The sequence below is a fragment of the Herpailurus yagouaroundi genome, unplaced genomic scaffold (assembly GCF_014898765.1).
Source record: "Herpailurus yagouaroundi ecotype Mexico unplaced genomic scaffold, PumYag 77, whole genome shotgun sequence".
Classification (NCBI taxonomy): domain Eukaryota; kingdom Metazoa; phylum Chordata; class Mammalia; order Carnivora; family Felidae; genus Herpailurus; species Herpailurus yagouaroundi.
Genome location: NW_024412388.1, coordinates 93788639 through 93816277, shown reverse-complemented (window position 1 = coordinate 93816277; position 27639 = coordinate 93788639). Strand labels below are relative to the sequence as shown.

The 27639-nt window shown below is 42.3% G+C and overlaps 3 protein-coding genes and 1 non-coding gene across 8 annotated transcripts in view; 1 reads left to right on the top strand and 3 right to left on the bottom strand.

The window, feature by feature from the left end:
• The window catches only part of ELAPOR1 (endosome-lysosome associated apoptosis and autophagy regulator 1), a 72434-nt gene extending 72060 nt beyond the window's left edge, over window positions 1–374 (bottom strand). For 2 of the 4 annotated variants that reach the window (XM_040471194.1, XM_040471196.1), the window contains exon 1: window positions 48–374. In XM_040471194.1, coding sequence (XP_040327128.1) covers window positions 48–200 — 153 coding nt within the window. In that variant the 5' untranslated portion in view covers window positions 201–374. The remainder of the gene's footprint in view (window positions 1–47) is intronic. The other 2 variants (XM_040471195.1, XM_040471197.1) reach the window with 2 other exon arrangements.
• Window positions 375–477: 103 nt separating this feature from the next.
• Window positions 478–11922, top strand: CFAP276 (cilia and flagella associated protein 276). 2 transcript variants are annotated; one of them, XM_040471200.1, is made up of 5 exons: window positions 478–786; window positions 9579–9695; window positions 10217–10332; window positions 10697–10827; window positions 11270–11922. In XM_040471200.1, the coding sequence occupies exons 1-5, from the start codon at window positions 484–486 to the stop codon at window positions 11338–11340; spliced, it is 738 nt and encodes a 245-aa protein (XP_040327134.1). In that variant the 5' UTR covers window positions 478–483; the 3' UTR covers window positions 11341–11922. The 2 variants fall into 2 exon arrangements, with proteins under 2 accessions (XP_040327134.1, XP_040327136.1); XM_040471202.1 differs by lacking the exon at window positions 478–786 and adding an exon at window positions 845–1444.
• Window positions 11923–12817: 895 nt separating this feature from the next.
• Window positions 12818–13228, bottom strand: LOC121027930 (small Cajal body-specific RNA 2). Its single transcript, XR_005789011.1, has one exon.
• A 1231-nt stretch (window positions 13229–14459) lies between these two features.
• On the bottom strand, window positions 14460–19916 carry TMEM167B (transmembrane protein 167B). The gene is made up of 3 exons (XM_040471204.1): window positions 19764–19916; window positions 17498–17629; window positions 14460–16963 (listed from the first exon to the last, which is right to left on the bottom strand). Exons 1-3 carry the CDS (start codon window positions 19771–19773, stop codon window positions 16881–16883), a joined length of 225 nt encoding a protein of 74 aa, XP_040327138.1. The 5' UTR covers window positions 19774–19916; the 3' UTR covers window positions 14460–16880.
• Between the last annotated feature and the right edge of the window lie 7723 nt (window positions 19917–27639).

The following is a 27639-nucleotide window of genomic DNA, read 5'->3' as shown; positions in this document are numbered from 1 at the left end:
CCAAGATTTTTCTAACCAAAGTGGGGTTGAATCGGGGAAGACAGTACCTCTTTGCAGGCGTGAAGCTCCGGTCCCGCTGCCTGGGTCACCTGGAAGGCGGTCCCAACCCAGAGCAGCAGCCGCAGAAGCCGGAGTGTGCGCCGCTCAGTTCTTCCCCTGCGTCCGGAAGAGGGATGGAGGCTGCGCCCAGGCTCAGCCATAACGTTGTCCTGAGCGAGCGGCAGCAGCGGCTCAGGTGCTGCGGCTGCTGCTACTGCTGGCAGAAGGCGGAAAAAAAGGGGAGGGAGGTTCACAGGGGGAGGATGCAAGGGGCTGGGCTCGCTTCAGTCACCTCCCTGCGGCTACGCCGAGGCCGCCCATCCTTCCTCCTCCCTCCTTCCTCTTCTCCTCCTACCCACGTCGCCTTGGCAACCGCCTCCTCTTTCCCTCCGCGCGGGTGGGTCAGGGACCACGAGCTCCTCTGCCGCTCACCTGCCGGTCGCCATGGCAGCCGCCGCCGCTGGCGCGCGCCGCGTGGGAGGGCGCGCGCCCGGGGTCTGCAACCGGCCCAACAGGCGGGCACGGGGGGCGTGTAAAGAACGCAGTAGAAACATCCTCCAAGCCATCGCCACCAAATCCACCTTTTCCATTGCCCTTTTGTGCCATGGGCCTTTTATGAGCACCTCTAATTTTGCAGACGTGGCGTTCGACAAATACTTATTTAGCACCTCCTGTGTGTGGAGCGATAGAAGGAAGATTGAGATGCCATCTCACCTCCAGAAGTTACAGTTTGGAAGAGTGGCCCCGGTACGCGTTACCTACTGCAGCAGCCTCTTGTGGAGATCTTAACTTCCGTCCCACCAAATTCAGCGGTGCCTTTACAACCGGCTCTGTGAGAAGACTTGAGACTGGCATAAACGGATTTAAGCAAGGAGTGTTTGTGCAAGACACTTGGGCTCTTCCGTCTCCTGACATCCTCATTCTCTCATTGCTTTGAAAAATCCTTCTGTTAGATGCGAGGTAGAAGGAAATTCCTGGGTCATCTTTTAGGACTTCTTTCCCCAGATGAAGTCTTTTGCAGAAATCCTGCACGCCAGGAGGCCGGCGTTTTTCAACTAAGCCTCCCGAATGCAAATGCAGGGCTCCCTGGTACACTCGGTGACACTTGCCCTCTGCGTTCCCAGGAGCTACCTCGCAAGGGGTCTCCCGCGCTGCACCGCCAGGTGGCGCCCTTCTCGAAGGGAACTCACCTCAGTCACAAACGGTGGGGCAGTTGCTCGGCAACCGAAACTGGGCGTTCCAAACAATTGGGACCCGGGATCCTCCGCGTGCGTTGTGTGCGGCTGCGCGGGCCCCCAGTCCTTCACACCAGCGCCTTTTTGCCATGCCTTTCACCCGAGACCCTTTCCAGCACCCTACGTTGGATAACGATGATTCCTACTTGGGAAAAGCCCGAGCTTCCAAGGTACTGTGGTTTCTTGCGCAGATTCCCACCAGGGTCGATGGCACTCTTCTTTCTGTTCGCCTAATGGGCAGAGATTCTGGTAACTTAAAGGATTCTGGTGAGGACACTGAGTCAAGTACCGGATAAGTTTGCTTTCTGCCTGCCTCCTTGGCCCCATATTCAGGTCTGCTAACGTTTCAGAGGTGCTTTTGAGGAGAGTGAAGTAGAGCTCTAGCCCAGAGGAACAAGGGGCTCTCGTTGCCCAAAGCAATGCTGTGTAATGTGGCTTAAACAGTCGCAGGTCCCACCAAACCACCCTTTGCCCTGTTTGGAAAACTGTTCTCTGAAGAGACATGAGATATGGAATGGGAGAGAATCCTCTGGAAGCCACCAGGTCATGCCTTATACATCTGCCTTCACACCATCTCTGTCTTTTGGTTAATACTGGAATGTGTTTGTGTGTGTGTGTGTGTGTGTGTGTGTGTGTGTGTGTCAGTGATTTGGGAATTTAGATGATCTTTTTTTTTTTTTTTTTTCTGGCAGAGGTATTTGGGATGCTTGAAGTGGTGTGAAATACGGTGAATTAAATAGTAATTGTGGCTTAAATAACAGGATCAAAGAGCTTCCTTTGGTTTATTCAACATTTATCATTTACCATATGCCAGGCAATCTGCTCAACACTGAGGATATATAGATGAATTAGATATGGCTCCTGCTCTAGAGGAACTCTGGTAGAAAAGCTGACTGACAACCACAACAGCAAGAATGCCTGCACAATAGCACAGGTGTTATGACAGAGTTATATGTTGTGTATCAGGAGAACTGGGAGCTTAAAGGAAAGCTTCCCAGAGCAGGTGAGTTTTCACATCCAAATAGCTGGGCCAGGTGAGGGAGGAGGTGGAATGTGAGTTAAGAAGAAGGAAACAAGAACCAGACGTTCAGGGCAGAGGAGGCAGCGGGTGCCCATACATGGAAAGGAGAGAAAGAGTGGCCTGTTGGGGACCAGAGTCCAGAATGGCTGGAGCATCAATGTGAGATGGAGGAGGGGAGAGAGCAGGAGCCGGAGCGACCTTGTTGGACTGGATGTGCTGTGTACACCATGCTAGTGAGCTAGGATTCCATCCTGGAGGCACCGGGGCATCATGTCAGGATTTTAAGCACTACAATGACACAATCAATGGGTGTTTCAGAAAACACAGTGACAGTGGATTGGGTAGAATGGGAGTTAGGACAAGAGGAATCAGCAAGGAGGCAAGAGCCTCAGGAGGCAGCAGTCTCCAGGAGGAATAACGGATCTAAAGCAGGGGATGGCAATATGGTGCAGATGTGAAAAAGATGCAAAGGGCAGGACTGATGAGACTTTGTGGCTGGATATGGATGGGCCCAAAAGAAGGGACAAGTCTAGGATAGCTCCTAGGTGTCCGAGGACTTAATTGATGCCATTACTGAATGAGGGATTCAGGGGAAGCAGGTTTGGGGAGAAAGATGTTCAGATAAGTTATGCAGATGTTGTTTTGTGGTGCCTGTAGGACTCTTAAGTGAACATGAATAGCAGGCAACATGCTTGAGAGTTCTAGGTTGAAGATGTATATCGGGAAATCAAAATAGCCATGTGGTGGTTGAAGCCATAGGAAGGAATGAGCTCATCCAGTGAATGTAAGAATACAAAAAAACAAAAAACAAAAAACAAATAAAAACCTTGGAGAATGCACTAAGGGGCAGAGAAAGAGAAAATAGTGCTGACAAGGGAGCTAAGCAGTTACGACTAAACTCAAGAGGAAAACAAGGAGGAACTGGACCCACGGAGCATGGAGAGAACATTTGAGGGAATCTGAATCATGGTTCCAGAAACTGCAGAGGTCAAATAAGATCAGGTCTGGAAAGGATCCTCCAAACCTAGCTAAAGATAAAGATGACTGGTCACTAGCAAGAGCAGTTTCAGTGCTTGCTTGAGAAAGAGGCCAGACTGCAGTGGCTAAAGAGGGGACGGAAATGGGGAGGAAGTGGAGATAGTAAATGTCAACTCTTGAAGTCTAGTTCTGCAGGGAAGGTGATAGAGTGGTAGTGAGACGGTGATAAAGGAACTAGAGAGAAGCTGAGTACAGGGGATGCTAGGATGGTGCAGGTCTCTCTGAAGCACAAGGCTAGGTTCAGGGGGAAAAGGTTATTCCTTTTTATTATTATTTTTGAAGTATAGTTGACATACAGTGTTATATTCATTTCAGGTGTACAACATAGCGATTTGACAATTCTATTCATTACTCAGTGCTCACCACAGTAAGTGTAGTCAACACCTGTCACCGTACAACATTATTACAATATTATTGACTATATTCCCTATGCTGTACTTTTCATTCCCGTGGCTTTTTTGTTTTATAACTGGAAGTTTGTATATCTTAATTTTTTCATCTATTTCACCCCTCTCTCTACCCATCTTCCTTCTGGCAACCTTTAGTGTGTTCCCTGCATTTATGGGTCTATTTCTGCTTTTGTTTTGTTTTGTTTTGTTTTTCAGGCTCCACATATAAGTGAAATAATATGGTATTTGTCTCTCTTTGTCTGACTTCTTTCACTTAGCAGATACCCAGGCTCCATCCATGTTGTTGAAAACAGAAAGATTTTTCTTTTTTATGACTGAGTAATATGCCGTTGTGGGTGGATGGATAGATAGATAGATAGATAGATAGATAGATAGATAGATGAATGGATAAAGAATAAAGATATAGGGGCACCTCAGTGGCTCAGTCGGTTAGGTGTCCAACTCTTGATTTCGGCTTAGGTCATGATCTTACAGTTGGCAGGATCGAGCCCCATGTTGGGCTCTGTGCTGACAGTGTGGAGCCTGCTTAGCATTTTCTCTCTGCCCCCCTCCACTTGCACTGTCTCTCGCTCTCAAAATAAATAAACATTAAAAAAGAATAAAGATATATAGATATCACATTTTCTTTATCCATTCATCTATTGATAGGCGCTTGGATTGCTTCCATGTCTTGGCTATTGTAAATAATGCTGCAGTAAACATAGTCCATATATCTTTTTTAATTAGTGTTTTCGTTTTCTTTGGGTAAGTACCCAGTAGTGGAATTATGGAATTGTATGGTATTTCTATTTTTAATTTTTTCAGGGACCTCCATACTGTTTTCCCCAGTGACTGCACCAATTTACATTCCCATCAACATTGCACAAGGGCTCCCTTTTCTCCACATCCTTGCCGACACTTGTTATTTCTTGTCTTTTTTTTTTTTCTGGTCTTTTTGATGCTAGCCATTCTGACTTGTGTGAGGTGATACTTCATTGTGGTTTTAATTTGCATTTTCCTGATGATTAGTGATGTTGAGCATCTTTTCGTGTGACTGTTGGCCATCTGTAGGTCCCCTTAGGAAAAATGTCTATTCAGGTCCTCTGCCCCCTTTTTAATCAGGTTTTTTTTGTTTTGTTTTTTGGTGTTGAGTTGTATAAATTCTTTATATATTGTGCATATTAATTATCAGATATATTATTTGCAAATATCTTCTTCCATTCAGTAGGTTGTCTTTTCATTTTGTTGATGGCTTTCTTTGTGAACAAGCTTTTTATTTTGGTGTACTCCCAATTGTTTATTTTTCTTTTTGTTTCCCTTCCCTGAAGAGACATATCCATAAATATTTTGCTAAGGCTAATGTCCAAGAGATTATTGCATATGTTTTCCCTTAGGAACTTTATGGTTTCAGGTCTCACATTTAGGTCTTTAATCTATTTTCCTTTTGTTTTTGTGTATGATATAAGAAAGGGGCTTAGTTTCATTGTTCTGCATGTAGCTGTCCAGTTTTCTTCCCAGCATCATTTATCAAAAGAACTGTCTTTTCCCCATTGTATACTCTTGCCTCCTTTGTCATAGATTAATTGACCATAAAAGCATGAGTTTATTTGGGGGCTTTCTATCCTATTCCATTGATCTATGTGTCTATTTTTGTGCCAGTACTATATTGTGTTTGTTTGTTTGTTTTTAGTTTATTTATTTGTTTTAGTAATCTATACCCCCAGTGTGGGGCTTGAACTCATGACCCTGAGATCAAGAGTTTCATGCTCTTCCAACCAAGCCAGCAAGGCACCTAAAGTACTATATTGTTTTGATTACTATAGTTTTGTACATGTCTTGAAATCTGGGATTGTGGTACCTCCAGCTTTGTTCTTCTTTCTCAAGATTGCTTTGGCTATTCGAGGTCTTTTGTTCCATAAAATTTTAGGATTATTTGTTGTAGTTCTGTGAAAAATGTTATTGGTATTTTGATGGGGATTGCACTGAATCTTTAGCGTGCTCCGGGTAGTATGGACATTTTAACAATATTATTTCTTCCAATCCATGAGCATGGTATATCTTTCCATTTGTGTTGTTTTCAATTTCTTTCATCAATGTCTTAATAATTTTCAGAAAAGAGGTTTTTCACTGCCTTGGTTAAATTTATTCCTAGCTATAATATTATTTTTGGTGCAATTGTAAATAGAATTGTTTTCTTAATTTGTCTTTCTCCCACTTTGTTATTGGTGTATAGAAACAATGGATTTATGTATATTAATTTTGTATTCTGCAACTTTACTGAATTCATTTACTAGTTTCAATAATTTTTTGGTGGAATCTTTAGGATTTTCTATACATAGTATCATGTCACATGCAAATAGTGACAGTTTTACTTCTTCCTTACCAATTGGGATGCATTTTATTCCTTTTTCTTATCTGATTTCTGTGGCTAAATCTTCTAATACTATGTTGAATAAAAATGGTGAGCACAGACATACTTATTTTGTTCCTGATCTTAGAGGAAAATCTTTGAATTTTTCACCATTAAAATTGATATATAACTTTATGATGTGGAGATACATTCCCTCTAAACCTACTTTGTTGAGATTTTTTTGTCCTGAACAGATGGTGTATTTTGTCAAATGCTTTTTCTGCATCTATTAAGATAATCATATGGTTTTTATCCTTCCTCTTGTTAATGTGATGTAACATATTGATTGATTTGTGAATACTGAGCCCCCGTGCATTGCTGGAATAAATCCCACTTGGTCATGGTGAATGATCCTTTAAATGTATTATTGAATTTGTTTTGCTATATTTTGTTGAAGATTTTTGCATCTATGTTCATCAGGGATATTGGCTTTTTTTTTTTTTTTTTCATTTGTAGTGTCTTTGATTTTAGCATCAGGGTAGTGCTGACCTTGTAGAATGAATTTGGAAGTTTTCCTTCCTCTTCTATTTTTTTGGAATAACTTGAGAAAAATGGGCATTAACTCTTCTTTATTTTCCTAAAATCTTAATTTTTGGGAGAGAGAGAGAAAGAGAGAGAGAGGTAGACAGAGAATCCAAATAAGGCTCCTTGCTGTCAGCACAGAGCCCAATGTGGGGCTCAAACTCATAAACTGTGAGATCATGACCTGAGCCAGTCAGATGCTTAACTGACCGAGCCATCCAGGTGCCCCAACTATTTTTTAAATGTTTGGTAGAATTCACTTGTGAAGCCATCTAGTCCTGCACTTTTGTTTGTTGGGACTTTTAAATTACCATTTCAATTTTGTTACTAGTAATTGGCCTGTTCAAATTTTCTATTTCTTCCTGATGTAGTTTTGGAAGATTCTGCATTTCTAGGAATTTATCCTTTTTTTTCTAGATTGCCTAATTTGTTGGCATATAGTTTTTCATAATATTCTGTTGTAATTATTTCTGTTTCTGTGATGTTGGTTATTGTTTCTCCTCCTTCGTTTCTGATTTTATCTAAGTCCTCTCTTTTTTTTCTTTTTCTTGATGAGTCTAGCTAAAGGTTTATCAATTTTATGTTTCCCATGGTTTCATTGATCTTTTCGTGTATGTGTGTGTATGTTTTAGTCTGTATTTCATTTATCTTTGCTCTGATCTTCATTTTTCCTTCCTTCTACTAACTTTGTTAGTTCTTTGTTAGGGTTTGTTTGTTCTTCTTTTTCTAGTTTCTTTAGATCGTTTGATTATTTTTCTTGTTTCTTGATGTAGGCCTGTATTGCTATAAACTTCCCTCTTACAACTGCTTTTGCTGAATCCCAAAGACTTCGGACAGACAGCTGTGTTTTCATTTTCTGTTTCTTGATTTCCTGATTTCTTAGTTGACCAATTGGTCATTTAGTAACATGTTGTTTAGCCTCTGTGTGTTTGTGTTTCTTTCAGGGTTTTGTTTTTTTTTTTCCCCCTTCTAATTGATTTCTAGTTTCAGCACTATTGTGGTCGGGAAAGTTGCTTGTTGTGATTTCAGTTTTCTTAAATTTGTTGAGACTACGGCGCCTGGGTGACTCAGTCAGTTAAGCTTCCAACTTCGGCTCAGGTCATGGTCTCACAGTTCGTTGAGTTCAAGCCCCACATCAGGCTCCATGCTGACAGCTCAGAGCCTGGAGCCTGCTTCAGATTCTGTGTCTCCCTCTCTCTCTGCCCCTCCCCTGCTTGCACTCTGTCTCTCTCAAAAATAAAAAATAAAACATTAAAAAAAATTTTTTTTTAATTTTTTTAATTAAAAATTTTTTTTATTGAGACTTGTTTTGTGGCCTAATATGTGACCCGTCCTGGAGAATGCTCTATGTGCTCTCAAAAAGAATGTGTAATTCTGGTGCTTTGGATGGAATGTCCTGTATATATCTGTTGGGTCCATCTGATCTAATATGTCATTCAAAAACATCATTTCCTTGTTGGTTTTCTGTCTGGATGATCTATCCATTGATATAAGTGGGGTAAAGTCTCCTAGTGTTATTGTATTACTATCAATTTCTTGCTTTTTTTTTTTTCAATTTCTTCCTTTATGTCTATTAAGATTTGCTTTATGTATTTAGGTGCTCCTGTGTTTGGTACATAGGTAATTGTTATATCCTGTTGTTGGATTGATCCTGTATCACTATGTAATGCCCTTATTTGACTCTTGATACAGTCTTTGTTTTAACATTTGTTTCGTCTGATATAAGTATTGCTACCTGGCTTTTTTTTCTTCCATTTGAGGGGAATATGTTTTTCCATTCATAAGGGTTATTCTTGAGTAAAAGGGACATCTCTTTCTTTGAGATAGAAGGACATTGGATGTGAGGATGGTATTCATGCTCAACAGTCTTGACTTTCTCAGTGAAAGACAGTCTCATCCACTGAATGAGGACATGATGAGACTTCTGTAGCTTTTGAAAAGTGGGAGGAAATCTGCCTATGCTTGCCTCATATATTTGTAGTTTTGTTTCATTTGTCATCTTTTTTGCTGGTGGCACACTGCCTGGAACATAGTATTCAATTAATGTATAACTGACCTGAGTCACACAGCATTTTGCCATATATAGAGGGGAGGAGGGTTTCAACATTGGATAGGTTGAATTTGATTTCTACTAGGTTGGAGTTGTACTCACTAGAATTCAGTCATCATTCAAACAGTATTTCATTTTTGAATGCCAGGTGTTAGGTTGCTGTTCTAGACACTAGGGATACAATATAGCTTTACATACAATGAAGAAAATCAGTAATGTGCTTTTCACACTCATGCTTATGCGGTTCTATTTAGAAGATTGACTAACCAGTGTACTTTTTCTTTGACATTTCTGCAGTCACTTCCCTGCTGATATTTTTCTCTTCCTGCTTAGACACTGCACTCTTCTGATTCTCCGGTCTCTGATTGCCTTAGTGTCCTTTCTCTTTCCTCTCCACCCGCCCCCCCCCCTCCATTATAATATTATACAGTCATGAGCCCTTTTGGCCACACTCCTTTTGCAGGCTTCAGCTACTACTTCATGCGGACAACCATCAAACCTCTATTACGTGTTCTGAGCTCTCCTCTAACTTGCACACTTCCCATTTTCTACCTGTTGACTGCAATCAGATGTCTTGCCTTTTCTTCAAACTCAGGACATCTAAGCCTGAGCTCATCATCTTATCTCCTCTGCACTCTTTACCCCCTGTCCCACTTCACCCCTTTCCCTGTATTCCTGGCCTACTTCTGCCAGTTCTAAGATTGAAAACTTAGGAGCATCTAAAGTCTAGGAATCTTGCCTCATATTGTTCCTCCCTTGGAAGATATCTGAGGTTCAGTTAAAATAGGATGGAATAAGGAGATGGTGTCACTGAAGCCATCACTTCAGCAAGGCCTCCTGTAACCAGGTCCTGTGTGTGGTTTCTCTTTTGCAGAAACTGCCATATAAGAACCCAAATCATCTTGCTCAGCAACAGGAACCCTGGAGTCGGCTCAACTCAACTCCCACAATCACCTCCATGAGGCGGGAAGTTTATTTTTTTGATCCTGAGGTACCTAGTATTGAAATGCTATTTCTCTTTACATCCGCTTAAGACTCGTGACTATCATTTTTGGAAAGGTAGTCTGTCCTTAACTGCATCACCGTCTTTATTTTGTCCCCAATCCAAGATCCTACCAAATCCAAAACCAAATATTGATTTATCTGGCCCCTGGGAATTTGGAAGACTTCAGTTTTTTCTCCAGTTGATTATCTGGAGCAAGTTGTTTTCTTACCAGACTTCTCTTCTGATTGTAACCATAAATGAAGTAAGGCCCATTAGGCCCAACTAAAGGACAGTATAATTATTTCCATATCTCCAGTAAGAACTCACCCCTCCTTAGGCCTAACCATGACACAATTCTATATTGACAAGAGTTAAGATGTCTTTGGTGTGTAAGGAGTTGGTGGGTCTCAGGCACAAAAAGGGTTCGCTCTGCTTTTGGGGAAAAGTAGAGCCCAGCAGAACTGACTAGAGTTGGGGTAGAGGTGGCAAGTTAACCCTGGGGTGGGGCGTATTGACTTCCTCTGTAGATACCCAAGGATGACCTGGATTTCCGCTTAGCAGCCTTGTACAACCACCACACAGGGACATTCAAGAACAAAAATGAGACACTCTTACATCAGGAGACCACCCAGGATACCCATGGGTAAGTGGTGGAGGTGGAGCCTCTCCGTCCTAAGGACAATGCCATCCAGTCAAGTAAGGTAATGTGTTACCTGAGAAATAACAACGATAACCAAGAGGTACTCATTTGTATACAGATTTCTATATTTTTTACATCTGTATCTGTAATGCAATTTCTATATTTTTATTATCTAAAATGAATAGCGATCCTCCAGGATTGTTCTTATCTGTATAAACAAACAAAAGCTTCAGTTGATTCCACTGAAAAAGATAAAAAGGATCTTTGGCTGCATTATTTCTGAGGCTGCATGCAACTCTTTCCCTCCTCACCTTTCTCCTTCTGATTGATTTCACTCTCCCCTGTTCTTCCCCATACCATCTTCCAGAATCATCAAGACCCAATTCCCTGGAGAACCTTTACCCCCTCCTCTGCCACCTTCCATCACTTCCCAGGCTAACATCAGACACTGGATCAACCCTAAGAAGGAGTCTATCCACAGCATCCAGGGATCCATAGGTAAGGGTTAGAAGACTGGGGGGCAGATGGGTGGTACAAGAGTTTTTTTTAAATGGACCTAGGAATCAGGGAGTTGAGGTGATTGGCCATTAGAGAACTTAAGGGATAACTTAGGATCTAGGAATAGCAGTGACTAAGTTGACATATATCAGGCTAAACCCAGGGGACATGCTGCCTATAAGCTAGGAAATGAGTTCAATTTTTCAGAGCCTTTAACTCAGCCTTAGGTCTAGGGAACAAAATTTCTAGCAAAGGGCAGAAACCTGGGAATGAAAGGTCTCTAGCTATCTCCCATTAGTCCCCTATATGCCAGTTTCCCAGCTGTTACAAGACAGCTTGTTACTGCTCCACAGTACCCAGAAATGTATGGATGATTACAGGTTCCCAGAAAAGGCAAACAATTGAAATTCACAACCTACTCCCTCTTCTCTTTTCTCCACAGTGTCCCCTCATACTGCAGCCACCAATGGAGGCTACTCCCGAAAGAATGATGGTGGCTTCTTCTCTACCTAGTGTTGACAGGCCCCTGGACTAATTAATCATAGTGGAACGTCCTTTCGCCAACCTCCATTAAATAGATTTGTGCTGGATGAAGCTTGAAGTGTGTTGCCCAAGGACTAAAAGTTGACACTTGACTACTCTTAAAATATGGAAGTTTCCCAACTTCTAGAAGTTAGTCCTGCTGGACATATTTGCAATTTGGAGTCATTTTTGCTGAGAAGATAAGGATTTAGAAGTCATTCCAAACATTGATGTATCCATTCAACATTTCTTGCGAACTTTTATATGTCAGGCACTGAGCTAAGTGTTGAGGAAACAAGAATGGACGTAGCCTATTTTCTTAATGAGCTCACACTGCCATAATTCTGGTAGTTCTATGTGGCATTAATGGTTATGATGAGGTCACACTTAACATACTTCGGACCAAGTGGATTTTGTCATCTACTGGACTCTACCTTGCCATGAGGGCTCTATCTGTCTGGTCCAGGCTCCTTGCCATTGCTCATTCTCTGACTCTGCGGTCTTCTTGCCTGGGAGTCAATTCCCTTCTTTGTCAACTTGTGCCGTGAAATACAGGCAGTTCTTCTAAACATGGTTCAATAATCTGGTGCTTGGGCTTAAGGGGACCTAAAAACCAATGCAGTAATGTGGTTTCTAAAATTACAAGTCACTCAGGGGGACCTGCTGTTAAATTGGGCAAGAAATGGCAGACCTTTTAGAATACTGTAGGGTAAACTTCCATTTCTAAGTTTGGACAGCATGTGCATTATTGAATAATGCAGATATGAAAGGACTTCTTCCTGTTACTTAGGTACACATGGTCCTTAAATCCCACCAATCTGTCACAGCCCCTCTTCCACAGTTACTCCACCTATTCAGATAGTATCTGCTGCCAAGTGACCATATGAAGTTTCAATTCTCATTATTTATAATGGCTGAAAGCGGCAGAGATGGGTGACTCTCCAGATAATCATCTCATGCAAGTTATTTGATACTGAAATATTTAAAAATTTAATAATGTGACCCATACATCAAGGTTTTTAAAAATACAGACTCGTTGACCTCCCTAATAAATCTAATTCAGTAAATCTGGGGCGGGTCCCTGGAATCTGAATATTTACAAGCTCTCCAAGTTCTCTTACGGATACTCACACACGCGATATACACACACGCGCGCGCACACACATGTATAGGCGTGCATATATACATAGAGGCTTTAGCGACAGACGCTGTAGTGTGCTTCTAGATCAGCGGGCACCAGTGTTGGTACCATACAAACGGTCATCACAAGTCGGGACTAAAGGAATAAAGGGAGGGGTGCTAAAGAAAAACACTGAAGCGGCAAACACGACTTCGTGCCCTTCCAGCAACAGGGGGCGGAGCGATGGCTCCTTCACCCGCGCCTTCCCCACCCGTCAGCGCCCCTGCCGCCGCCGATTGTAAACGCCTTAGCCCCAATGCCACGGGTGGCCGTGCCCCAGGGCCGGGCTCAGATCAGAATCGCCTCGATAATCAGTGGCCCGGGACTAGCCCGGCCTCGTCTATCTGATCAATTCATCATTTCTGAGCGCCGGGCCCCGTAAGACCGGCTCCGGGACCGCAGCGTCGCCGCCGCCAAAGGGGCCTCGCTGCACAGCGCCCCAGAGTAGGGGGCTTCGCAGGAGGGGAGCTTTTCATATCGGGTCGGCCCCGCGGGGCAAGGGTCACAACCCGATCAAATAAGATCAAGGTGTAGGCGGGGGAGAGTGGCTCAGGGACGGGCGCACACACTCTCCTTGCACGCCACACGCGCACACTCACAGTCAAGCACCCACTCACACTCAACCCATACGCGCCTTCCATTCAACACCAAAGCACCACACAAACCACCTCGCCCTAGGCCGCTCTCCCTCCGGAAGGAGAAAGGAAGTCCGCATCCTCTTTTAAATCCCTCCGCCCCTCCCCCACCTCGGAGGATTCTGGGAGGAACCACTGAGCATAGGCCCTCGTGACGGTATGCGTTTTGCTGCCCTCGCGTGGCTCGGAGGGGAACGAACCCAGGTCCGAGGGAAAGGCTGGACAAAATCCGGCAATCCTAAATCGTGCTTGTCTTTTGGTCTTTGTGCAGCAGCATATTTATATCCATATCTCTAGTTTTTCTTTGGTCTTTGACCCAAGTTCTGGATATAAGATGATTCAGTCTCAGATTTATAGGTGGCTACTTTCCCATGGAGAAGGCAAATCCCGGTCATTAACCAGTATCAGGTTCTGCAGGAGTTCCTCCCCCAAGGGAGAAGGAAAACATCATTTTACCAAAGGGAAGGATGAGAATAGGTTACTTAAATCCAAGGGCTTGGTAGTCATGATAATTGTGAGATGAGTAAAAGTAGGAAGGCATATCCCTATCCTCATTCACAAGAGCCCTCTTGCTACCTGGAACTTGGTTCTGTGGCAGTCATATTGCTGAACCTTCATTAACTTGCATGTCTGTTAAAGCATGTCTAACTTTCCAATTCCAGAATAAGTAGTGAAAAAAAAAGTAGTGATTATATAATTAGTATTAGCTCCTTTCATATCAAGGAACACAATTTTAATGTCTGTTACCTTCTCTTTTTTCAGTGAAAAAGGTATGGATGAGGGTAAATCAGAAAAATATTGTTAATTTATAATTTGTAACTGTACCAATCCCACCGTGCACTTATAAACAAATAGGGGGAAAGTATCCATTTATGTGCCAGAATCCCATTGGCTCAAGGATTGCCTAGGTTCATAGCTGGTTAACCCGATAACCTCATTTGAATGAAGGAGTTTATGACTGGTAATGGCAGGTGATACTTGTATTTTAATAGTAGTGGCAGATAAAATGTTTTGAGGAGTGCTATTTACCTTATTTAATACACCTCAACACTTATTCATGTATATATGCTGATATATATGAATGCTGATGCATGTATGAGCTCCCTCAAAGGAGAAAAACACACGCTCATAAATTATGAACTATATCGTATATTTGGTGACCATCACACTAGGTTAACAGGAATGATGGTATTCACTATGATGTAAACTAAAAAGGTATATACCATGGGCAGAACCCAGAAGAGTATTGAACAAAGTTCAATGAATTCATGTGACAAATAAAATGGACAAAAACGGTAGGGAAAGGAATTTTATTTTCAAGGATTTGTGCAGACAGTGGTGAATAAAAAATTTTATTTCAACTATAAAAGGCTGACTTCATTCCACCCTGGCATTCAGGGTTTATGGTGATGCCAGTTTGAATCTGAGGCAATATTGCTATCCCCATTCTCCTACCCCTAAGACTTCCTTAGGGGAATAACGTCCTACAATTTTCAGTCAAAAAATATATGACACACCAACCAAAGTAATGAATTAAACAGGTTTCTGCTGATCTGCTTACATAAACACAAGAAATGAAATAAGCTGTGTTATTAGATTCTTGCTGCAAATTACCTTCATTCTGTACACTTTTTGGTACATTCTCATATGAAAACACCTCAAAATATAACAATTTAGGGCAAGATGACCCACCCAGGAGGCTGTAAAAATTGGGTTTGAACTGGAACTGTGAAATGAGTTTAAAATGGAAGCAGCTCTATTCACCAAGCTTAGAGACATTAGCCCTGTTGGAAAACAAGTCATTAAAGCTACAGAATAACAAGTGCAAAACATGCTGAACCTGTATTTCCAGGGAGTGGCACTCCTGCTGGCCAACAGGTCCCAAACTCACACCTACAAGGTGTAACTCTTCCTTTCTGTTCTAATAGATTTCCTTTCCCTCGTGTGAAAGATCCTCAGGAGGGACACTGGAAACCATATTAATCAGTGAAATGTACCCTCTGGGCCAATTCCTGAAGAGAAAAAAGCACAACTCCGAGAGGATGAGATGTGTAGTGTTTACTTGGTGACCTGCTACACCTCTAGAAACCCTCAAAGCACTAAACTGCCTGTTTTGAAACCTAAACTTCCTAGCAGCTTTTCTTTGGGGATAAGACAAAAGACAATTTCCTGCCACACAGAGATCAACTACAGCTAACTTGTCCACAATCACGTTTTACTGTATGGGTGATTCAATTGGCTCCTATGTCTATGCCTGTTTTTTACAGTAATGTAATTTTAGACCAACTCTTTTTCATTTTTTTTAATGGAGAAGTCATCCCTTCAAATGTTGAGTCATCTAAAATGATTTGCGCAAGAGTTACCACATTCCATGGGAAAGCCCGTCAATCTCCCTTGCAAACATCTGTTTTCCTTTATTCTCGAAAACACCCTCATTTCAATCATGGATTCTGTGAACTATCCAAACATGCCTATGCATATCAGCAACTTCTCTCTCTCACTTGAATTTATCATGTTCTTGTAACACAGAATTTCCAAGGGATAGCTAAAAAGTACTGCAATATGAGGCAACCTAAGAGTTGCCCAAGAAAAACAAGTAATCAATTAAAAACTGCCATTATAAGCCAGATTTAAACACAGAATAAGACTGTGGATAAGTCTTGGATAACGTGACATAATGTGGATAATCCAGTAAGTCTTGGATAACGTGACAAAACGTCCATCTAACATCACAGTAAATTCTTATACTAGATGACTTTACTAGTGTATGAATTATATACTAGATTTCTTTTACCCTAACTGCAAATATATTAAAAATTATTTCTTCAATACTTTCTCTTTCCCCTAGCGATGGCATTTAAAACTGAGTGACACTTATTCAGCACTCAGTAATCTAAAATATATAAAAAGGCTTTAGGAAAATTGCAACACTAGATTCATTTTCCATCTACCATTTGATGGGGTGAAGTCTCCTTTGGGGGATACTGGTGAACAGAACATTTTTCCTTATCTAAGTTACTGCTTTCTGGTCTCATCACAGATAAATCTTACACAGGCCCAGATTTTCTTGGCAAACTCTTAAGCTGCCAGCACACAGCACAGCTATATCATCTGTTCTCTTTTTGCAATGAGGACCATGCCTCTCTCTTATGTTCCCATATGAGTATATGAAAGATAAATTTCCAAAGTCAAAAATTTTCTTGGCATTGTTTAACTCCTCTTTCTCCCACCCACCCACCCACCCCGTTCCCATCAATTTGCCAAATGCAAATCAGTGAAAAAGAAAAGTCAAGTCTTGAAAATTCTCTCTCCTTCCAAGAGGTGTGAACACAGCCTATGTCCTTCCCTGATGAGTCTCAGTTTGAAAAGCTCCTGATGAGGGACTGAAGAACAAAATAGGTGACAGGTTTTTATGCAGGAGGTATATGTAATCTTATCACCGTGGAGTGTAATTTATCTGGACATTATATGCTCTCTGCTGAGGACTGATTCACATACAGATCAAAGGAAGTTGGCTTCCTCGAGTCCCCTGAAGCATAAATAATGTTTGTAACCATGAGGAGTTTTCCCCACATATGGTAGGAGCAGATGCTGTGGTGTCATCTTGGGGACTTTGATGATTTTAGCTGAGCTCTCTCACGTTGGGCCCAGGCCCCGGACAGGTTCTTCACCCTCATCCTCTTGGTTGGCAGCTGATGAGATGGATGCGTTGGAATTCATTTTACAAACAGGACGTAAAAGGCCATTACAACACAGGCGATTGCCACAGCAGCATGCAGCCTGGTTCCAATCACAGCGGCTAGCAGACAAAAGCAAAAAGAGAAAAGAAATCAAACCCCGCCCTTCATGTAAGTCCTCAATTTCAAGGTGATGCCCTGAAATCTCTAGTTACACGAAGAGATCTATCAAGATTTTCAAGAGCCCACCCGGGAATGCATTTAAATACTATCCTTAAGCTATAGGTTCTAGGTGGATATACTGTTTGTTTATATTTTGCTCTATTTTGAAAAGAGATTTAGATAGGTAGGATTTATCTATAATAAAAAATAAAAAAGCCTCTGAGTTAACGAAATCAAAACTTAGACTCCAATATATTCTTCCCAGAAATTCAGAAAAACTTTTCACTGGGAAAATATTCCAAGAATTCTAGTCCAGTCTAAAATTCTTTATCTATTTTTACTCCGTGGAGAATATTAAAATTACCTTGATGCTAAAATAAACAATTATGTAAATGTGGAACCAAATACAATGCCAGCCTATCCCCACCCCCACTTTGTAGCACCTCACTGTCCAGAGATGGCAATCTCCATTCACTGTCTAGCTATGATCTTACCTTTGTAAAACACACCCCAAACTCCCTTCTTCTCTGATAGCAGCCAGGTTTTGAGACGAGGTACTTTCTTGAAGTAAGCACAGGTGCAAACAAAGAGCAAACCAAACACCAGGATCCCATCCAAGGAGTACACTGTTACAGAAACAAAACAACAACAAAACCTTTGATGCTAATCTAGTTTGGGACAGGTGATAGGTGATCCCACTTGAGAACTCAAGAACAGAGTGTGATATAATATCAAGACGATAAACACAACTGACAATGCCAACCCTTGATAAGAGGGAGCCCAAATCCTGGGACTAACGAGGTTACTTTATTGTTCCTCAAACTGCTTGTAGACAACCCCCGTATAAATATTTCACTGCACCCTCTCCTCCCGTTTCAAGAACTACGAGTTCTGAGAAAAGGGTATCAGTTTTACGTGGAATGAACCTCCTAGGAATGGCCAGTAGCGGTAACAGGTTGAGAGAGGCATAAGAATCCTTGGAGCCTGAGCTAACAAAAGCACACATGTTCTTATGATCAATCACTCATGTGATAAAGGAGAGCCAGATGTTTAGCCAAGTCTCCCCAATCTGCATTTGTTGGTGAAGAATATGTTAAAGCAAAAAGTAAAGCTTAATGGACATAGCAAGAGTTAGAATTCAGGGGTGCCTGGATGGCTGTCGGTTAAGCGTCCGATGTCAGCTCAGGTCTTGATCTCACAGTTTGTGGGATCAAGCCCCATGTCAGGCTCTGTGCTAAGCCCCGTGTTGGACTCTGTGCTGACAGCTCAGAGCCTGGAGTCGGCTTCGGATTCTGGGTCTCCCTCTCTCTGCTCCTTCCCTGCTCGTGCTCTGTCTCTCAAAAATAAACATTAAAAAAATTTTTTTTTTTTTAGATTTCATAAAACTACAATTATCCTATGCTCATTTCACACCTCAGGCATAGTACTCTACTTACAAACCAAACTGCTGGTAGAATAACAACAGACTCTTGTAAAAAAAAAAAAAGTATCTGAGGTTTCAACATAGCGAAACAATTGTGGGAATAAAGCTTTCAACAATTAGTTCTATTTCTTACATATATAAAACAAGCTATTTCTTGTACACGTAAGCACAATGAGGCACCTAAAAAAAATAATCAGATAACAAAAGGAGGGAAGGTTAAAAATTACTCAGTAATTATTCTGTATCAAACTGCTATTCTATTTCCTGGTCCAGATGATGTCTTCCTCCAGGTGATGTAACTTCTGGTACTGTGCTTAGTAACCTCATACCTATGACTTACCCAGGAAGCTCCAAAAGGATATTTTACACAGTATCTGCCAGTTCTAGACCACTCTATCTCCCTCCAGTAAAACTACCTCACAGCCAGGTGTCGTACGAGAAAGGGTCCAGTAAGTCAACACATACACTAAGTTCTTATGAAGAATGATACCTTAGTGTGTTCTTTTACTCTCACAAGTTCTTGCAGACAATGCCAAAATTCACAAGGAGGTGAAATTTGAGTCACCACTGCCAGGCTTACAGAAAATGTACTTTTGAGAAATACTTTCCTGTACCCCTCAAATCATACCAAGAGGCCTTCTCTTCTTTCCTGCAAAGTTGACTCTAAAGACCATAAAATCCCTGCTTCCTGCCCTTCCCTGGAATTCCGGAAATCATCTCTATCAAGTGTATGAAGACGTTTGGAAAACTAGTTTGGATAAACAGGGCTGCAATTGCCACATCGTTTAGAAGAGGCAGTGTCTAAATCCAACCCTTGCAACACTAGCCAGGGTCTCCAGATGGGATCACCCAGGCAGGACTTTAGACATAGCTTTCTGGAGAACTTTTTCTTTTGTTCCAATGGTCTATATTTGCATCCAAAAAATGTGAGACTTGACATCCTCTGTGATTTCTTGGTCCTCCCAACAAGCCTACGTAGGGGGCTGGGAGGAGGATCTTCTCTTTTTCCTGGTGCTAAAGCAATAGTTCAACCGGGACTGGCCTGCCCAAGAGTCTTGTAATGGCCAAAACGAACTTCTAGGAAGGAGAAAGAGAAAGTACGGGGTAGAGACCGAGGACCCGGGGTGTGGGCACATGAAACATATGTATTTCTAGATGCGCACGGGACGGGGGAACCTGCGGAAAGACTTGGGGGATGAGCGACAGGGGCAGCAAAAGGCCATGGTGGGGCTGGGCTGGGAGGGGGCGGGGAGAATGGCCACGTCAGTCCGGGTCCCGCCCGCCACGTTTCCCCTCGTCCTTTACTCCCATTCTCCACTCTGGGCACTGGCTCTCACCGTTCGTCATGGCGGCTGGGCCCGGGCCTGGTTAGGGGGTCCGGGATCGGCTGAAGGTGGTAGCCGCGAAGACTGGGGAACCCAGCTCCGTGTTGACACTTCCCGATCGGGGCCGCGGCGACGGGTACGAGGCGTAGTACGCAGGCGCAAGGGCAGACAGGCGAGCGCCGAACGCAATCAGGAGTGGCTAGCTGATTCCCAAGCTACGGGACTTGTGTGGGTAGTGGCACTTGCTTGCCTACGCGAGCGTGAGTGCCATTCGGGAGGCTTCCTAAGTGGCCATGGTAACCAACTTTCCTTGGTGTCCTGGCAGCAGTAGTGCTGGGGGCGTAACCTGACCTTTCGCGTCAGTGTAGTTGGAAAGGTAAAGCTTGCAGCTTTGCACTTTATTTTGCGCTGTGGCAGCTGGTGTGTGTGCGTGTGTGTGTGTGTGCGCGCGCGCGCCAGCAGCAGCCTTCCTGTGATGGGGAGGTCTCGGTCCCGCGCTTCCAGTTAAGAGAACCCTGACAGCGGAGGTCATGAGGCGGTCCCTGCGGTCTCCAGGAAGGACTTCTTTTGCTTCGCGGCTCCTTTCTTCTTTTCTTTCTTTCGTTTTTTCCTTCCTTTCTTCCTTCTTTTTTGCTACCGGGTATACCAGAATCTTCCCCCCCCCTCCATTTTTTATTGAGAAATAATTGACCTAATCACTTCTTTCTTACTCCTTATGGAAATCAGAATAATTAGGTTCCGTCTGAACTTTCGGAGTGAAATAAACATTATAACAGAAACAAGTCACATATTTCAGATCCTAAAGCTCCAGTCTGTCGGGAAACATTCAGGTAATTGCCTGTTTGTTTCTGTGGATATTTCTTTAAACTTTCAGTAGAGTCTCGATGATCTCCTGTGTTTAGTTAAATGCTAGGGTCAACTTGGCCACTTTAATCAAGAATTGGCGATATCTGGACAGCGCTTCTCACAAAACTTTCACACGCTGAGGAAAGATACCAGTTTAATGAAGGAGAGTGAAGGAGACAAAGCCACAGATTCCATTCTGTAAATCGAAATCTTTAATTGTGCACAACCCGACCTGCTTTATTAAAATAAGGGCGAAAGTGCGACTGCGCCTTCCCAGGCTGAAATTACAAGTTAGGTTACCAGTCTGTAGTGGTTGACAAAGGTCCTAAAGGAACTCTGTGCCTCTCTTGCTGCAGTGCCATCTGCTGACTGCAGACGGCTTGGTTACAGGAAAAAAAAACCTACCAGAATGCCTCCTTCTAAGAGCTGGAGTGGAGAGGCAAGCCAAAAAAAAAAAAAAGTCTGATGGAAGACAGACTCCTTGCAAAAATATGCATCAGTGCACGAAAAAAAAAAAAAAAAGGAAAATATAGGGGACAAAATCTAAGACAAGGCCAGATATATTTGTGTACATACACACACAGACAAATCCCCCTGCCCAGATGAACTGCTCAGTACCACTCAAAAACAACTGAGTTTCCCCTAATTGTCTTGGCGTTTGAACCTTTCATCAACTGTTACCTAAAACAACATCAGTACTAATGTCATCACTAGCAACTGACTGTTAATTCCCTGCACCATGGCTGGATAGAACTCAAACCAAGTCCTAAATAAATTCATATTCACCAATTTAGTTTGAATCATGTAGCTCATCTTCAGCTAAAGAAAGTCTCCTGTTTTTTGGATCCTATTGAACTGTGCTAGCCTCACTGACCTGCACCTAATTGTTCTCTTTACTTTGGTTCTTCTTCTACCTAAATATAGATGTTCCTAAGAAACCTGCCCCCTCTTTTTCTCATTATTAACTCTCACTTGGCGACCTATTCTTTCTGTTCATGGTTTCAACTGCTACCTCTTTGAAAAGTTCTTTTAAACATTTTTTTTAATGTTTATTTATTATTTTTGAGAAAGAGACAGAGTGCGAGCAGGGGAGAGGCAGAGAGAGAAAGAGAACAGAGAATCTGAAGCAGGCTCCAGGCTCTGAGCTGTCAGCACAGAGCCCGATGTGGGGCTTGAACTGACAAACTGTGAGGTCATGACCTGAGCCAAAGCTGGATGCTTAACCAACTGAGCCACCCAGGCACCCCAAAAAGTTCTTTTTTTAAATATATTTTTTGACACCTGGGGCTCAAACTCACAAACCATGAGATCATGACCTGAGCCGAAGTCAGACACTAAATCGACTGAGCCACTTAGGCACCCCGTCTTTGTAGAGTTCTTAAATCGATGTCCTATCCAAGCTCCAATCCTACATTTCTAATAGATGTTCTTCTGATAATCTGAAATGTTTAAAGCCAAACGCAATTCCTTCTCACCAATTTCCCAGTTTCTAGGGTTAATATGCCTTTTCCCCTAATCACTAAAGTTTAAATTTGTAAATTATCTTTGAGTCAATTAACTTTTTTCAGAATGTCATTCAGATTGTTCCCTTTTCAATCCTGCAGCCATCATGTTAGTGATTTTACTGTTTCAGTCTTCTTTAAGCATCAATTGTATCCTCCAGAAGTGAAATGTACATTTGTATGACATTTTGACATTTCAAAAGCCAAACACACCTTGTTGTATGATCTTATTTAATCCTCACAAGTGCCTTATTACCCTATTTTAGAGATAAAGTGAGCTTTAGCCTAAGACCACCCAGTATCACACTCAAACAATAATACTGGTCTTCTGAACTGAGGACTGGAAAATTTTGCTCCAAATCACAACTGCTGTTTCTTGTAACAGCAACCACCGCCTGGTATATATTGTTGAACTCCTTAGCTGTTATCATGGCCTCCTTGCAGCATTTTCCACTGTTCTGTGTATACTTTAAGCTTCAACTGTGAAAAAACTTTTCTGTGTTCTTCAAATGTGCTCTTTGCTTTCACAGTTTTTGCTCATGCCATTTACTCTTTTTTTTAATATATATATTTTAATGTTTATTTATTTTGAGAGAGAGAGAGAGAGAAGCAGAGAGACAGAGTGCAACCAGGGGAGGGGCAGAGAGAGAGGGAGACACAGAACCCAAAGTAGGCTCCAGGCTCTGAGTTGTCAGCACAGAGCCCTACATGGGGCTTGAATTCGTGAACTGTGACATCATGACCTGAGCCAAAGACAGATGCTCAACTGACTGAGCCACCCAGGGGCCCCTCATGCCATTTACTCTTTTGGTGATAACTTTATCTCCTCATTTTGTACTAGATGGAAACCACTCCAATTTTTTGTCATTCTCTGAAAGACGTCTTCTTTCCCCCATCACTCGCAGAATTTAGGAATAAAGTTTGAGGACAAAAGAATCACAGTTGAAGGGCAGAGAAGAGTAATTGAGTAGTTGGCTAATTACTATTTCAAAGGACAGTGATAGACCACAATGTCTTACTCTGATTAAGTAGTTATTTTTTACACCGCTCAGAATTTACACATTTCTGTTTCTTCTTTTTCCATGTGTCTTTCTTCTTCTTCCTACTCTTTCTTCCCACTTTTACATTTATGTCCTTTCTTCTCTCTCTACCACATTTTTTCCTTTCCAGGTTTTATAAAGCATTTTATGTTTTTTTATTGAATAAAATTAATCTCACCAGATTTTTGTTTAAAAATCTGCTATATTAGGAATTTTATATTTAAAAATATTATATTCTGTTTTCTCTCTTTAAAATGGGTTGTATTGGTTGCTCCTTTCTAGGGTTGTTGAAGTATTAAATGAATTACTATTTTTTTTTTAATTTTTTTTTCAACGTTTTTTATTTATTTTTGGGACAGAGAGAGACAGAGCATGAACGGGGGAGGGGCAGAGAGAGAGGGAGACACAGAATCGGAAACAGGCTCCAGGCTCCGTGCCATCAGGCCAGAGCCCGACGCGGGGCTCTAACCCACGGACCGCAAGATCGTGACCTGACTGAAGTCGAACGCTTAACCGACTGCGCCACCCAGGCGCCCCATGAATTACTATTTATAACAATAGCTAGCATGAAGTAGGTGCTCCATAAATGCTAGTTATTACTTTTGTTGTTGTTGTTGTTATTGTTGTTCATTTGTTTAAAATGTGTGTACATAGTGTGTACAAAGTGCTGAGCACTTTGCTAGATATTGCAGGAATAGAGGCAAAAAGGAGTCTCTGCTCTCAGGGAACAAACTGTATTGGGGATGATAGATGAATAAACACATTTAATAAAGCACAGGCATTATGTATGTAAAGACATTATCTTTGATCTTCACAACTGTTTTGCAGGTTATTTTTATTTTTTATTTTTTTTATTTAAAGAGAGAGAATACGAAGTGGGGAGAAGGGCAGAGAGAGAGAGAGAGAGGAGAGAGGGAGAGAGAGAGAATCTTAAACAGTCTCCACACTCAGCATGGAGCCTTATGTGGGGCTCGATCCCATGACCCTGGGATCATAACCTGACCTGAAATCACCAGTTAGACACTCAAACGACTGAGCTACCCAGGAGCTCCTGCAGAATATTTTTAAAATGAGAAACCTGAGACTTAAAGAAGGCACATGGGTGACATCACATGTCCAGTTAGGATCCAGACCCAAGTCTATCTGACTTCAAAGCCCCCTTCCCCTTGTCTTCACACTGCCTCAAATTAGGATAGTTTCCACGGATGCTAATCTTTGATGGTTTTGTTCCAAGCATTAGTGTTTCTGTCACTGTGGAAAGCATCATAGCCTCACATCAGGTCAAATCCGGGCCATTGGCTCTTGCAGCCAAACTGCAAGGAATAAATAGAGCCCCACTGACTAGGGACTCAGTTCAGACAGTCCTTCCTCAGTTCATTTCAGCCTCCATGAGAAGACAGGCAGTTGTTGCCAAACACCTGCCAGTCAAGAACAGTGGCCTGTTTGTTAGGGTTGTTGTGGTCACTGTGGTGAACACTAATCAGTATTGGGACCATGACTATGGCATTCTGGTCTAACCAAAGAGTAAGTTCATTCCCAAAGGCACAGCTTGCCACAATAGCTTCATTTGAATTACAACATATTTGAAAAGGGATGTCAAACAGGCATTAATTTATGCTACAAATATTTGTTCCAGGACTTCTAAGCCTAAGGAATGTGCTAGCCGTTGGGAGCTCAAAGATGAATGATAAACACTCTGGTTTTAATAAGATTTACTAGACAAGATAAGCTGTGTGTACAAATAACCAGAAAATACAGTAGAAAGTGAGAAGGAAAATGAAAATTAAGTGCTGTGGGAATGTAAAAGAGAAAGTGCTTTCAGCTGGAGAGCCCAGGGAAGGCTTAGTGGAGAAGCAGATGTTTTAGCTGGGCTGGAAAGGCATGTAGCATTTCAATAAAAAAAGAGGTATTCTAGTGGGAAAGGAGAACAGTGATCAAAGGCCTGGAGAAAGGAAAGCACAGGACAAGTTTGTGGGCACAGCGTATTCTTCCCTTTCTCCTTCACTGACTAACTCCATTCATCCCTCGGGTCTCAGCTCAAACCTCACTTGCTCAAGGAAGGCATCTCTGACCTTCTTGGGCTGCCTTCCCCCATCATAAACTATCAGAGCATACAATATCTATTTAGTTCATGTCCCCCCTGCTACACTGTAAGGTTTGTGAGCCTGGGACTGTGCATTTTCATTGTTTTTCATTTTATCCACAGTCCCATACAAGCGCTGCACATTTTATAGGTGCTTGTTAAATATTTGTTGCGTGAACAATTGAATGTGGTTTTGTGGAACTAGAATGTAGAGTTCATGAAGGAGAATAGAAGATACTGCTGAAAAGATAGGTTCTTGAACAAAAACAGCTGACACTCACAGAATGTTTACTACCTGCCAGGTGTACAACTCAAAGCGTCTTATGGGTGTTAACGCATCCAAGCCTCATAATAACCTTGTAAGGTTAGTAACTGTTATAAGCTCCATCTCACAGATAAGGAAGGGATGTATTGAGAGGTCAAGTAAGGTCTCAAAAGTGACATAGCTGGTAAGTAATACAGCTAGGATTTTAAAACCAATTTATCTGACCCCAGAGCCTGCTAGTTGAACCAAGGAGTATAGGTGTTCTTTAGTAAACAAACATGTGGTTAAGATTGCACAAGATTATTGTGGAAGTTCTGAAAGCCACTTAAAAAAAAATGACACTACTTCCCTAAAGCCCCTAACAGTGAGTAGCAGAGGTCTGTACCCTGGGGTGTAGGGGTGAGAGTGGGGGCGGGGTGAGTGTGGGACTGCACTGCTTCTGGATTTGGGGTCTAGTTGGTACTCCCTGCCTGCCCTCTCCCATCCCATCACTACTACATGCCTCGAGCGCACCACCCAGCCTCTGCTTTCCTCATTTCTGACAGCCCCTCCTACTGCCTTTCTGTCCAAATTCTTCTCCCACAACTCAGCTCTACTGCTTCTTTCTGTCAGCTACTGCTGTCGGCCTCTCTATGGACTCCATTCTTTTGTGAACAGATCTCTTTTGTCATTAACCTTTTCTTTAGAAGCTCATTCCATTTCTTTGCCATAACGAAAACCTGGATTTCCTAGCAGTTAAGTGTCTGGTGCAAGTTCACGGCCTTACTCATTCGGTAGTCATTTATTTAAAGTCCACCTTCCTTCACCCTACTGCCCTCTAAGGCTATTTTCCTCTCCTTGCTTTTCTACCCTTCACTGTCCAACTATACACTCATTCCTTAACCACTTATAATCTGGCATCTGCCTTCACTATTGCCCTCAAACTATTTTGTCCGGATTATTCCACCACCTCCTAATTGTAAAATCCAAGGCGTCGTTTTAAATCTCTTAAACCCTTACTAATTTGGATGTAAATTTTATTTTTTTTATAAAATTTTTTTTCAACGTTTATTTATTTTTGGGAGAGAGAGAGACAGAGCATGAACGGGGGAGGGGCAGAGAGAGAGGGAGACACAGAATCGGAAACAGGCTCCAGGCTCTGAGCCATCAGCCCAGAGCCTGACGCGGGGCTCGAACTCACGGACCGCGAGATCGTGACCTGGCTGAAGTCGGACGCTTAACCGACTGCGCCACCCAGGCGCCCCTGGATGTAAATTTTAAAAAATAAAAAATTAAATTAAAAAAATATAAATCTCTTAAACCCTTAATCTCTGTGGCACAGAGCACTCCTGACCACTTGCTTCTTTTTGAATTTTTTTCTTTTGGTTTTCAGAATATATTCTTTTCATCATTCTTCTTTTATCTTTTCCTACTATTAAAGATGATTAAAGAGATTTAGTAAAAGGCCTTGGATTTGAACACTTAATGAAGCAGTCTCCTATCAAAGAACTGCAAAATGGGGTGGAAGGAAGAATGCTTTTTATAGGATAAAGAATAAAGAACAAGAAAGAAAAATTAAAATATCTGATTGGCTGGCTGATAGTCAACCTTGGTTGGAGTAAGAAGGCCCAGAGTTTGCTTGGCATTTGGGGATTGGCTGAGGAATATGCTGCATTTCCGGTAAAATAGAGCATTTAAGTTTCCGTTTGCTGACATGGCACCAGGGGCGGGAATGGCTCCATCGTGGGCCTAGAGATTTATTTCAACACTACCTCCTGAACCATTCCTTCTGTCTTTCTGTTTCCTGATGTACTGTTTCTAAGGATCTGCTCTTTGGCTCCCTTCTTTCTTAGAATTTGTTCCTGTGCAGTCTTTTTTTTTTTTAATTTTTTTTTTCTATATTTATTTATTTCTGAGACAGAGACAGAGCATGAGCAGGGGAGGAACAGAGAGAGAGGGAGACACAGAATCAGAAGCAGGCTCCAGGCTCTGAGCTGTCAGCACAGAGCCCGAAGCGGAGCTCAAACTCACAGACCGTGAGATCATGACTTGAGCCGAAGTCTGTCGCTCAACTGACTGAGCCACCCAGGTGCCCCTCCTGTGCAGTCTTTAAACTATCACCTTTGTGTTGATGTCTCCAGTGCCATTTTCTTTGGTTCTAATTTCTCTGTGG